The sequence below is a fragment of the Aedes aegypti genome, chromosome 2 (assembly GCF_002204515.2).
Source record: "Aedes aegypti strain LVP_AGWG chromosome 2, AaegL5.0 Primary Assembly, whole genome shotgun sequence".
In the NCBI taxonomy this organism is placed as follows: Eukaryota; Metazoa; Arthropoda; class Insecta; order Diptera; family Culicidae; genus Aedes; species Aedes aegypti.
The window spans coordinates 331,224,769-331,238,308 of NC_035108.1; the positions used below are offsets into that span (position 1 = coordinate 331,224,769).

Genomic DNA, 13,540 nt, shown 5'->3' on the forward strand with positions numbered 1-13,540 from the left:
TTGCAGTAAGTCAAATTTTTTTGTCATCGATAATTTTAATGCCAAACATCGGTCATGGAATAATTCTCAAAGTAATTCCAACGGCAGAATTTTATTTGATGAGTGCTCTTCAGGATATTTCTCAATTCAATACCCTGATAGCCCTACATGTTTTTCCTCTTCTAGAAATCCTTCTAAGATTGATTTGGTCTTAACCGACTCTAGTCATCATTGTAGCCAACTGATTACTCATGCTGATTTTGATTCTGATCATGTCCCTGTTACATTTCAAATATCCAATGAAGCGATTCTCAATCCTATCAGCTCCACTTTCAATTATTTCCGAGCCGACTGGAATATATGTGAAACATTTATTGACTCTAATCTCGATGTTAATATTCTTTAACAAACAAAACTTGATATTGAAAATGCTCTTGAAACTTTAACAAATTTCATTGTTGAAGCCAGGAGCATTGCAATTCCAAAATGTGAAGTAAAATTTGAATCCGTGATTATAGACGATGATCTTAAACTCTTGATCCGTCTTAAAAACGTGAGGAGAAGGCAATTTCAACGCATTCGCGATTCTGCTATGAACATTATATGGCAGGATTTGCAGAAAGAAATCAAGAAACGTTTTGCACAATTAAGAAACAAAAATTTTGAAAATAAGATTTCTCAATTGGACCCTGATTCTAAGCCCTTTTGGAAATTATCTAAAATCTTGATAAAACCTCAGAAGCCAATACCGGCATTGAAAGAGGAAAACAAATCATTACTAATTAATTGCAAAAAAGCTCAAAAACTTGCTATGCAGTTTGAAAGCGCGCACAATTTTAATTTAGAACTTACTAGTCCAATTGAAAATCAAGTTACTCAGGAGTTCGAAAATATTCTCAATCAAGAGAACGTTTTCGGAAATGCCTGTGAGACTGATTTGGAAGAAGTGAGAACTATTATAAAAAATTCAAAAATATGAAAGCTCCTGGCGATAATGGAATTTTCTACATCCTCATCAAGAAATTTCCAAAAAGTAGCTTATCATTTTTATTTGATATATTCAACAAATGTTTTCAATTAGCATATTTTCCTGACAAATGGAAAAATGCTAAGGTTGTTCCAATTTAAAAACCAGACAAAAATCCTGCAGAAGCTTCTAGCTATCGTCCAATCAGTTTGCTTTCCTCCATCAGTAAACTTTTTGAAAAGGTCATTTTGAATAGAATGATGGCCCACATCAACGAAAATTCAATTTTTGCCAATGAACAGTTCGGATTCCGCCATGGACATTCGACCACTCATCAACTTTTACGTGTAACAAATTTGATCCGTTCCAACAAATCTGAAGGCTATTCTACTGGTCTTGCTCTTCTAGACATAGAAAAAGCATTCGACAGTGTTTGGCATGAAGGTTTGATCGTAAAATTAAAAAACTTTAATTTTCCAACATACATTGTTAGAATAATTCAAAGTTATCTGTCAAATCGTACACTTCAGGTTAATTATCAGAACTCCAGGTCTGAAAGACTTCCTGTAAGAGCTGGTGTTCCCCAAGGCAGCATTTTGGGACCAATATTATACAATATTTTCACATCTGACTTACCTGAGTTACCTCAGGGATGTCAAAAATCCTTGTTTGCGGATGACACAGGCTTCTCCGCCAAAGGACGAAGCCTGCGTGTCATCTGTAGTCGATTGGAAAAAAATTTGGATATTTTTTCTTCATACTTGCATAAATGGAAGATTTCTCCTAATGCTTCCAAAACTCAACTAATAATATTCCCACATAAACCAAAAGCTCTTTATTTGAAACCTTCAAGTAGACATGTTGTCACGATGAGAGGGGTTCCAATAAATTGGTCAGATGAAGTTAAGTATCTAGGGCTCATGCTAGATAAGAATTTAACTTTCAAAAATCACATTGAGGGCATTCAAGCCAAATGTAATAAATATGTAAAATGTCTCTATCCCCTTATTAATAGAAAATCAAAACTTTGTCTTAAGAACAAGCTTTTGGTATTCAAACAAATTTTCAGGCCAGCCATGTTGTATGCTGTACCAATATGGACTAGCTGTTGTAATACCAGGAAGAAAGCTCTGCAGAGCATTCAAAATAAAATTTTGAAAATGATTCTGAGACTTCCTCCCTGGTTTAGTACCAATGAGTTACATAGAATATCCAATGTTGAAACATTGGAACAAATGTCAAATCAACTCACCTGTAAAAAATCTGAACTGCTCCGCCAATGAAATGTAATATGATGTTAACAAAATGTTAATTAAATCTTAAATTTGTTTTACCAAATTAGGATGATAGTGTTGTCTAATAACACAGAACACCTAGATATAAGAAATGAATGTAATGTTTAGAATGATACTAATAAAGAAATTCAAAAAAAAAATGCGCACAAAAATAAACAAAAACGTCTTGATTATGAATAGAAATTGCAAAAGTATTCAATAAATACTGTGTGGCTCGTACTGAATAAGTACGAAGTAACTATTTTGACAGATCGCAAGCCACAAATGATGCGTCAACCAGTTATTCTGTTTCTGTTCGGGATGAACCACTGCGACCAGTTTTCTTTGATCTTTTGTGGTTCCTTTGTTTAGTGCACGTCGTTCTACTCCATTACTATTGAGAAATAATGAAGTAGTCGTTTTTTATACAAATATCATTCTTTACCATTTTGCATAGAGCCTCTTTAGAAAAAGATACCGCTATTTATACCTTTTGGAGAAAACAGTTTGTCACCATTAAACTCTCAAAAGCGCGCCCCTTTATCAGGTTCGGCCACTAAGCTGGTTGAATGATACCGTAATTTCGGGTGACATTGATCATTTTTCACTGTTTTCTTTATATGCCTTCTAAAATGTTATCAATATCATACAACTAAATGCAGGAAAACAAGTACGATGGTGAACCTCATTGGCTCATGCACCGAATTTTTTTTAACAAATGTGATGTTAGTGCCAAAAATCTGGTCTAAAATTAAAAATCGGGGAATTCCATTTCGGGGTGAAATTGATCACTTATCATTGTTATTATTGTTAGTTTCGAAATCAACTTGATATCCTTAATTTGGGCCTCCTGAATCCAAATATGCTTGCCAAATTCTTAACGAGACAATATTTATGGAAATAGTCAATAATTAAATTTCAAGAATATCGCGAAAAACGCCTAAATGTAGGCAATTTCCAAAGGACTTCCCCTCTTTGTTGCAGAAAATTGAATTTTTCAACTAAACGAGCAAATTGATAAGAGTTTTGATAGTAAAATCTGTTTTGGAGATATATTGTTAGCATCCTCACAAACTTTCAGGTTTACACCATGTCCAAATCCTTGTTTAGAACTAGAAGTTTATAGATGATGATCAATTTCACACTAAACTTGATTCTAGAATTTTACATTATTTTCATAGAAATAAACATTCTGTGGCACAAAAAACTTCATTCTACACAATTAGACATTATTTAAGAACAAACAACGTTCATTTAATATAGGTAGCGATGAGCTTGGTGCACTATTCGTAAGAAATAAAATCGCGTGACACGATGATCAATTTCACCCTACTGATCAATTACACCCGAATTTACGGTACTGATTTTGACCATGCATCGGTACTCTAGCGTATCAAATTATTGCTTCTACTTATAAGGTTCAAAGTCGTTTTTTGAAATTGTGAACAGGTTTCATCCCATGAAACATTTAGATTCCTTGAAACAAAAAGCTTATTTTAGAAGTTAAGAGGTCTGCTACTCCACTGATCCGGAATCGTTTCCCTCCTAGATATCGAAAGATAAACTCTTGAACTCGGAAAGAAATTGTCTCATGAGTTGAAACCAACCTCAGATGCTGATTGAGCCATTTTTTCACTTCGACCTCCTCATTATCTAGGACAAATAGGTGGGTCTTAGTGCCTTGTTACTCTGTTATACTCTTCCGACTCTAACTTATAAGTATTCACAAGAAGAGATACAACAAGAGTACATTATGGTAGATCTTACCCCGTAATGCACCTCGAAAAGGTGATCTACCCGCGTTACGGGCAGTCGGTCAGTTACTGTGCACCGTCATCTGTGGATTAAAATCAGGACCATTGATTCAAATCCAAACATTTTAGACCGCGGTTTTGCCAAAACCGAACTTTTTGCCGTGCAGTACCGTACAATGGATTCGACTTCGCATATTGAAGCCTCCGATCATACGCTGTCGGCAGACATACGAATAGGGGAAAAAATAGAGAAATTGGCGAATTCCATAGCATGAAGTGGTTTGATCAAGTGTGGACGAAATTTAAGGATTTTTCCATGTTCCGTAATACCCACCTAATTGATCCCAACTCAGCCCAATTAAGAGATTTTGGGTTCATAATAGCCCAAAATCTCTTAATTGGGCTGAAGCTAAGTGGAAGCTAAGAGCGAATCAAAGTATCGCCAAAACATCGACGAACTGTAAACTAAATGAGGCGAACATGTCAAAAATATGAATGAAAATATTGTACGCAAATTGATTTACCGTGTTCCGGGAAAAGTCCGACAATTTCTTATAAAAGTGGATGAATATTTTTTTCATTATTTTTCCTTTGAAGCTTACAAGCAATGCAACATTTGAGTTGAAATAGAATTCATTTTTGTTGAATTATATCCAAACCATACCAATTCGTGTATGTTCCAATTCTTAATGGCCCCCCCCTTAAACGACTGACACCGCTAATCGCACAGTTACGAAGCCCATTATTTTTGTAACAATGAAAATGTGTAATATTTAATAGCTGACTTCCACATCACTTTTGGTAGTGAACGGATGTTTTCTTCGAATAGCAAACACGAAAAGCTGGCCATTTTCTAAGTAGACTTTTCCATAGTTTCAATAACAAATCCAGCAACCAAATTTAAAACATTTCGTCAAAAAACCAGCCATCTTCAAAAAATTTCAGAGTATTCCATTATTTGTGATGTTCAATACATTTTATACTTTTAAAATACTGAAGTTTTCCTTTTCATTTCTTTTTTTTTTCATATATTACACCATTCGATCGTTTCTAGAAAAATCTTAAAGTGCATTTTTAAAAGTTGTTTTAGCATCAATGTTAAACATGATTATTTCTCAATGAAGTTTATAATAGGTACAGGATTTTTGTTATGAGAATTAAAAATTATAAGTTGTTTACAATCAAAACAAAATTGAAGAGTTTGGCTTTCTGTTTATTAATTTTGTCTCGAAAGTAAAACATTCATTTTTTTGCCTGTTAAGTTTTTTAGTGAAATTTTCACTTATTAAAACAGTAGCTTCACCATTTTACTTAATTTGCAAGTCATCAAATTTTGGTATGATAAGATTTACGAAAACATTTGAATTTCCAAATATTTAGAAAAGCCCGACATCGAGAATAAAATTATTTTGGGATTTCAAAGATAACTACCAACACATAAAGTTGTGCTAAGTAAAAAAGTAAGCACTGAAGTTTTCGTTCCTAGTCATACTTCCCTAAAAGTTATTGTCGCGTTTGGTTCATACTGAAAGCAATATACTTGTGAAATGAACCATACCAAACTATAAATTAAAAACTTATGCTTATGGTCTCTTCCTTCAGTTTTTTTTTGTTCCGGTGCGCCACATCATTTCAAGAAAATTGCTAAGGGCGCCATGATCTTTAGAAGTTTAGGAACCTAAGAGGTTCTTCACCCTAACTAATGTTCATAATTTAAAAAAATGACTAGCAAGCTCTTCGTAAAACTCAATATTTTGAAATCCACAGGGATAATGCTAGGATACCATATCTTTTGAATGTTGGGTGCAGAATTGTCAGTCATTTTTCCGTTACTAACGGTTTCAGATAAACCGTGATTATGATTCCGCCACGAGTTGAAACAATCGTTGTCGTTATTTTAATGTGCCTGGTATTGTCATTTCGCACCGTTTAGCACGCGACTGGAGCATTACTGGAGCGTGTTATTGGTCTATTATTTCCGCAGTGCCGCACCATCATCATCAGCAGCAGCAGCATCAGAGCTCTTCGCGCATTTCAAGACTATCTTCTGATGGACAACAAGCAACCTGAAGTGTTGAACTGTCCCGCGAGACGCAGAAATCTCCCATCTGATAAACTTTTAAAACAATTCCATCGAACGCATCAAGTCGCTCGCTATATAGGTGGGATATGGACTCAATCAATTCTTTCTCGGCTCAATTCAATCACGGCAAGACCAAGGTAGATGAAGTGATAAAAGAGACGTTATCCACTCCGTTAAACACGGGGACAGTTATTTACTTGGAAGCTAAGGAGAGTCCTTCCTGTCTGGTGTGAATAGCTTCAAGCTATATCGATTTCTTTTTCTGAACACACAGTTTGAAGGTGATGCGAATGGATATGAAATGGACAAGGACATATTGATGCTGGTAGCCTTTAGCAAACAGTTTCCGATTGAAAGTGGCAAATCGTATTATCCGTTCTTTTATAGTTTGATTGAATTATGTTGTAAAGTGCTTGGAGCTACAATTTCAAAGAGCCGATTTAGCTAACCTGTTGATTGACTTCTGCACTATCGTATTGATGATGATGAGAGTGACTTTCCTATGTTTGGTAGAGATAGCCACACAAATTCATTTATTGATTGTTTAACGGCTTTCTTATGGAAATTATGAATTAATATCGTTCAAAAAACATTTACTTTAAGAATTCAACGTGAATCTTAATTGATTTAAGCTTCATAGATTCCTTCAGAGAAACAACACGTTATTGATTATTAAGATCACAACTTGCTGTGCAGTTTGAAAGCGCGTTTATTTATAATTTAGGATTCACAAGTGCAATTGGAAATCAAGTTACTCAATGTTTTGAACATATTCTCAACTAAAAGAACGTTTTTGACAATTCTTGGAGGACTGATTTGGAAGAAATATGAAAGCCTCTTGCGATACATGAATTTCTTACATCCTCATCTAGGAACGTCCAGAAAGTAGTAGAAATATTTAACAAATGTTTTCAGTTGGCATATTTTCCTGACAAATGAAAAATGACACGATTGAATCAATTGTAAAACCGGACCAAACTCCTCCCAACGCATCTAGCTATGGTTCAATAAGTTTGTTTACCTCAATCAGTAAACTTTTTGAAAATGTCATTTTGAACAGAATGATGGTTTTCAGAGTTGCTTAATATCAATCATATCAGCTGATGGCTGATGGTCTAAAACTATCAATATCACTAGCGAGTTATCAATATCACTTTGATTTGACAACCAACAGCAGTGATGCGACATCGCACTCTAGATCAAAATCACTGCAGAATGAGTGATCACGTGGTCATTATCCATGCTATAGATGTTTTTCAGTGACCAACATATAGTTTTAATCTATCTGCAACACTGTCGAAAATATCGTACCGATGAATTGCCATTTTATCAGCTTAATTTAAAGCTAAACTTAACCTATCAGTGATATCCATAGTCTATCGCCATCAATGCACCAGTGATGGAGTAGACAGCATGATGTTGATTAGGGTGCCAATGGAATGTATGGGAAAAATTTTGCCATCGAATTTCAAAAAAAGGTAGGGCTCAAAAGTTTTGTCTCCTCGAAAAAAGTCCCCATGCAAAATTTGAGCTCAATCGGACTTCATTAAGTGGACCCCCAAAGCGGTCAAAGTTTGGCTTTTTTGACCCATGAAAAATCTCCAAAGGGGGGGGTACATGAAATTTCCGAAATCGATTTTTTTTTTTTTGATGCCAGATGTCTTAGAAATGCATGAAACGTCGAGATCTGGTGTTATTTGGAAAATTTTTTTTTTGAAAAAATCGACCTTTTGGGACTTAGTAAATTTTTGAGTTGGGGGAGTGAATTGAATTTGAAATGAACGATTTGAATTCAATTGCTGAGAAATTCAAGGCAATAGTATTGAAACATATCCTATATGATTGTTGGTCACTGAAAGCATATGATATGTGATATTTCATTAGGGTGGTTCATTTACTTTCCATTAGGGTGGTCCTTTTTGTTAAAAAATAAAAAAAAATAAAAAATAGAATTTTAATTGAATATTGAAGACAATAGTATTGGAACATCTCTCACAATATCGTCAGCCATTTTCTACATTTAATATGTGGTATTTTATTAGGGTGGTTCACTTATTTTCCATTACGGTGGGCCTTTCTGTCGAAAAATCATAATTTGAATGGGATATTAAAAACAATAGTATTTTATCACCTCTTTCATCATCGTAGGCCATTTCCTTCATTAGATTCGTGATATTTCATTGGGAAGGCTCACTTATATTCAATTACGGTGATTCTTTTAAAAAAATTGAGTATTTGAATGGAATAGTAAATACAAGAGTAATTAAACATCTCCTATGTCATCGTAGGCCACTGTTAATGTATAATATGTGATATTTCATTGGGGCTATTGTCCTCAGTTTTGCATAAGGGTGATCATTTCATTTGTAAAATATTCTCAATAGATCTAACAAATCAACTTTGTTTGTATAGTTTTGAATCATGATTCACTGGCATGCAACTCTTCGTTAAGCTATTTTCATTAAGGGTTTCTTTTGAATAGTTAAAATAAAACGTTCCAATCATCAGTGAATTCAGTGAAGCACAACTCTAACTGCCATAATCAAAATACAGATAAAAAAGGAATGAAATAATTTTTGACGTATACAAATTATGACAATAGCTTGATGGGCGACGATGAAGGGCAACAAAAGTGTTTAGTTTATATTTTCAAAAGAGATTCTCAGCCTTGGGCTCCTTCATTCCAGAAACAAAAGTACGTTGCCTTCTGCTTGCTATAGTACACGCGATTCGGTTGTGACAACGTAGGTAATTCAAGTTTTGACAATCAGTTCTCGTTTATTCTTCAAAGATGTAACAAAGTTCCTTCAAGAAATTTCGTCGGAATTTCATATGGATTTTTTCGTTGGAGTTTTCAACGGAATTTTCTTTGGAGTTTCCTTTTGAATTTTAATCGGAATTTCCTTCGAAATTCCTTTTAAAAATTTTTATTTGACTTTTCTACGAAATTTCCTTTTTTTCTACGGAATTTTTATCAAAATCGGAAATTTATCCTGAATTTGCTTCGGAATATCCTGTGGAATTTTCTTCGGTATCTTTAGAAGTGCCCTTTTGAATTTTCTGTGGTATTTCCTTCCAAATTTCCTATGAAGTGTCCTCCGGAATTTCATTCTGAACTTTTCATTGGAATTTTCTTCGAAATTTACTTCGGAGTTTCTTTTTGAGTTTCCTTCGAAATTTGCTTTGGAGTTTCCTTCCGAATTTCTTCTAGAGTTTGTTTCGGAATTTCCTGTGTTATTATCTTTGGAGCTTCCTTCAGAATTGTATTCGAAATATTATTTGGAATTTCTTTCGAAGCATTGGAATTTACTTTGGAAATTCCTTCGAAATTTTCTTTGGAGCTTTCTTCGGAATTTCATTTGGGATTTCTTTTGGACCTTTTAAATTTACTGCGGAATATTCTTAGAAATTTTCCTTACAAATTTGCTTTGGATATTCCATAGCAAATTCCTTAGAAATTTTCTACGAAATTTCCTTTTAACTTCCTTTTTTCATTGCAATTTGCTTCGGGATTTGCTTTGGAATTTTCTTTGGAATTTCCTTAGAAATTCCCTTTTGAATATGCTTTGAATATTTTTCAGAATTGTCGTCGGAATGTCCTTTGGAATGTGCTTCAGAATTTCTTTTGCAATTTTATTCATTTTTTTTATTTTTTTTTTTGGGATTTCCCTTGTATTTTCGAAAGATTCCATCGAAGTTTCCTTTGGAATTTCTTTTGGAGCTGTGATCTTTTCTTCGAAATTTCCTTAGAAATTCCTTTTTGAATTTCATTCGGAATTTGCTTTGATTTTTTTTGTGGAATTTCCTATGGAGTTTTCGGAAATTCCTTTGGAATTTTCCACGGATTTTTCTTCGGAATTCCCTTGGGTTTTTTTCGGAATTTCCTTTGGAATTTTCTACGCAATTTTCGTCAGAATTTCTTCTGAAATTTGCTTTGGAAATTCCGTTGAATTTTTTTTAGTTTCCTTCGGAATTAACTTTGGAATTTCCGTCGAAATTCCCTTAGGAGTATCCTTTAAAATTCCTTTGCAGTTTTCTTTGGGGCTACTTATCAAATTTTCTTCAGAATTTTCTTAGGAATTCCTTTATTACTTCCTTCAAAATTCTCTTTGAAATTTGAAGTTTACTTCCAAATTTGTTTTAGAGTTTCCTCGGAATTTCCTTTGGAATAACCTTTGGAATTTCCTATGGAGATTTCGAAATTTTATTTAGAAGTATTGATTGGAATTGTTTCCTTTGGACTGTTTTCCGTTGAATTTTCGCGGAATTTACTTTGGAATTTCCTTCTTATTGTTTTTTCGGAATTTTCTTAGGAGTATCCTTTAAAATTTCTTTGTATTCTTCGGAACTTCATATCTCATTTACTTCAGAATTTCCTTTGGAATTTCTTCATGATTTTCTTTCAGTAAGTTGCTTCAGGAAGTTATTTTGGATTTCTTTGGAATTACTTTCGGAAATTCCTTCTTCAGTTCTTCAAAATTTTCTTCGGCGTTTCCTTTGGAATTTCTTCTGGAATTGCCTTCGGAATTTCCTTTGGAATTCGCTTCGGAAGTTCCTTTGAAATTTCTTATGGAATTTCCTTTGCAATTTCTTTTAGAGCTGGCTTCGGAATTTCATTTGGAATTTTCTGCGCAATTTTCGTCCGAGTTTTCTTTGGAATTTGCTTCGGAACATCCTTCAAAAATCCATTCGGATATATTTTTCTGGAATTTGCTTTGGAATTTCTTTCGGGATTTGCTTTGGAATTTCATTTGGAGCTACCTTCGGGATTTGATTTGGAATTTTCTACGTTATTTTCGTCGAAATTTACTTTGCAATTTGCTTCGGAATTTCTTCTAGAGTTTTCTTCGGAATTCCTTTTGGAGTTTCATGCTAAATTTGATTCGGAATTTGATTTGGAATTTCTTTTGAAGCTTTGAAATTATTTCGGAATTTTCTTCGGAAGGACCTCTATAATTTTCGTTTCCTCTGGAATTTTCTTCGGTATTTCCTTCGGAATTTTCTCTGGAATTTCCTTCGGAATTTTCTCTGCAATTTCCTTCGGAATATCCTCTGGAATTACCTTCGGAATTTCCTTTGGAATTTCCTTCGCAATTTCCTCTGGAATTTCATTCGTAAATTACTTTGGAATTTCCTTCCGTATTTCCCCTAGAATATTCTTCGAAATTATCTCTGGAATTTCTTTCGGGATTTTCTCTGGAATTTCCTTCAGAATTTTCTCTAGAATTTCTTTCAGAATTTCCTCTGGAATTTCTTTCGGAATTTCCTCTAGAATTTCCTGAGAAATTTCCTCTGGAATTTCCTGAGAAATTTCGTCTGGAATTTCCTTCGGAACTTTCTCTGGAATTTCTTTCGAAATTTCCACTGGAATTTCCTTCGGAATTTCCACTGGAATTTCCTTCGTGATTCCCTCTGGAATTTCCGTTGGAATTTCCTTTGGAATTTCCTTCAGTATTTCCTCTAGAATTTCCTTCAGAATTTTCTGTAGAATTTCCTTTGGAATTCGCAAAACTAAATTGGAAAGGTCACGAGGCTCAATGCATAATCTCTGAGATGAGTGCATCTGAAATCACGAAGTAGCAAGCGGATTTTGTATGAGACGAGGACTCCAAACTGGTTCAGCTTAGTGAAGTGTTGCATTCCGAATGAAAATCACGCAAAACTTTTCAAAAGACCTTTCTAACAATGAGAGGCTTTCTAGAAAACTCTTTTGTTGTTAACTAAGTTACCTTTACATTTTTCGTCGAACATTACGCAAATGTTATGTAGTAGTCCACACCATAATCTTTCGGTCTGTAGATATTAAGGTTGAAATTTTTACAATGATACCATAATTAAGGAAAGTGGACGAGACTTTTTCGAGAAATCATGGTTTCAAACTATACGAAAAATGATGCACCCTAATGTAAAATAAGAGAAACTCCCTAATGAAATATGTTAACAGTATCCTACGATGATGTCGCATATCAAATGGAACTAGAGGCGCATGAATTCAGAGGAATTTAAAGCCTCTCTAAACAAAAATATCACGAATCTAATGAAGGAAATGCCCTACGATGATGAAAGAGGTGATAAAATACTATTGTTTTTAATATCCCATTCAAATTATGATTTTTCGACAGAAAAGCCTACCCGAATGGAAAATAAGTGAACCACCCTAATAAAATACCACATATTAAATGTAGAAAATGGCTGACGATAATGTGAGAGATGTTCCAATACTATTGTCTTCAATATTCAATTAAAATTCTATTTTTTATTTTTTTTTTATTTTTTAACAAAAAGGACCACTCTAATGCAAAGTAAATGAACCACCCTAATGAAATATCACATATCATATGCTTTCAGTGGCCAACAATCATATAGGATATGTTTCAATACTATTGCCTTGAATTTCTCAGCAATTGAATTCAAATCGTTCATTTCAAATTCAATTCACTCCCCCAACTCAAAAATTTACTAAGTCCCAAAAGGTCGATTTTTTCAAAAAAAAAAATTTTTCCAAATAACACCAGATCTCGACGTTTCATGCATTTCTAAGACATCTGGCATCAAAAAAAAAATTTCGATTTCGGAAATTTCATGGAGATTTTTCATGGGTCAAAAAAGCCAAACTTTGACCGCTTTGGGGGTCCACTTAATGAAGTCCGATTGAGCTCAAATTTTGCATGGGGACTTTTTTCGAGGAGACAAAACTTTTGAGCCCTACCTTTTTTTGAAATTCGAAAAATCGATTTTCATTGGCACCCTAATGTTGATGTGATATGGAATGATCCGATTTGTATCGCAGTCGGCCTGTACAAATCAGCAAATTTTAAACATTGATAGTGACAGCGAGCAACACTGTTTTTAATCATTTAAAAATCAATTCATGCCTATGAACAGTTCGACATGGACATTTGACCACTCATCAACATTTGTTTGTAATGAATCGGTTTCGTTCCAACAAATCTGAAGTCTATTGCACTGCAATGGGAAAATGCTGAAACAAAGCATGTTGCACTTATGTCGGATAGCAAACCAAAGTTTTAGAGAATGAAACATCAAAGACAAGAAGAACTTCCATTAGCACTCGACTCGAATATACTTTATTATTTCCGATGCACTTAGACGTCGTTCATAAATTATGTAATGGTTCAGAGACAAGGAGGGGGTCGGCTCATAAACATTTTTTTTTTATTTTTCGAGGGTCAAAAATGACATTTTTACGTTACGCAATAAATAGACACTGCCTTAAACAACGATAAGCCCAATCGTGCAACAATAATTGAACTCTTCACATATTTCCTTCCGTCTACACGCCTACCTTTCGCATAAAACATTCGACATCTCGTACAGCCCCCATCGGAAGGTGAGCTCTCGGTTACATCCGGAATCCTGGGACGTTTGAGTAATAAATGGAAAAACGAAAGCACGGTAAGCCCAACTGAACGGAATATTTGCATATAGAAATCTATTGCCAACCGAAATCCATAAAATCCAT

The 13,540-nt window shown here is 34.3% G+C and overlaps 1 protein-coding gene across 2 annotated transcripts in view; it reads left to right on the plus strand.

The window, feature by feature from the left end:
* LOC5574680 (atrial natriuretic peptide receptor 1) overlaps positions 1-13,540 on the plus strand; it is a 72,962-nt gene that overhangs the window by 35,960 nt on the left and 23,462 nt on the right. For both annotated transcript variants that reach the window (XM_021845945.1, XM_021845946.1), the window contains exon 4: positions 13,396-13,473. In XM_021845945.1, the coding sequence (XP_021701637.1) occupies positions 13,396-13,473 (78 nt within the window). The remainder of the gene's footprint in view (positions 1-13,395; positions 13,474-13,540) is intronic.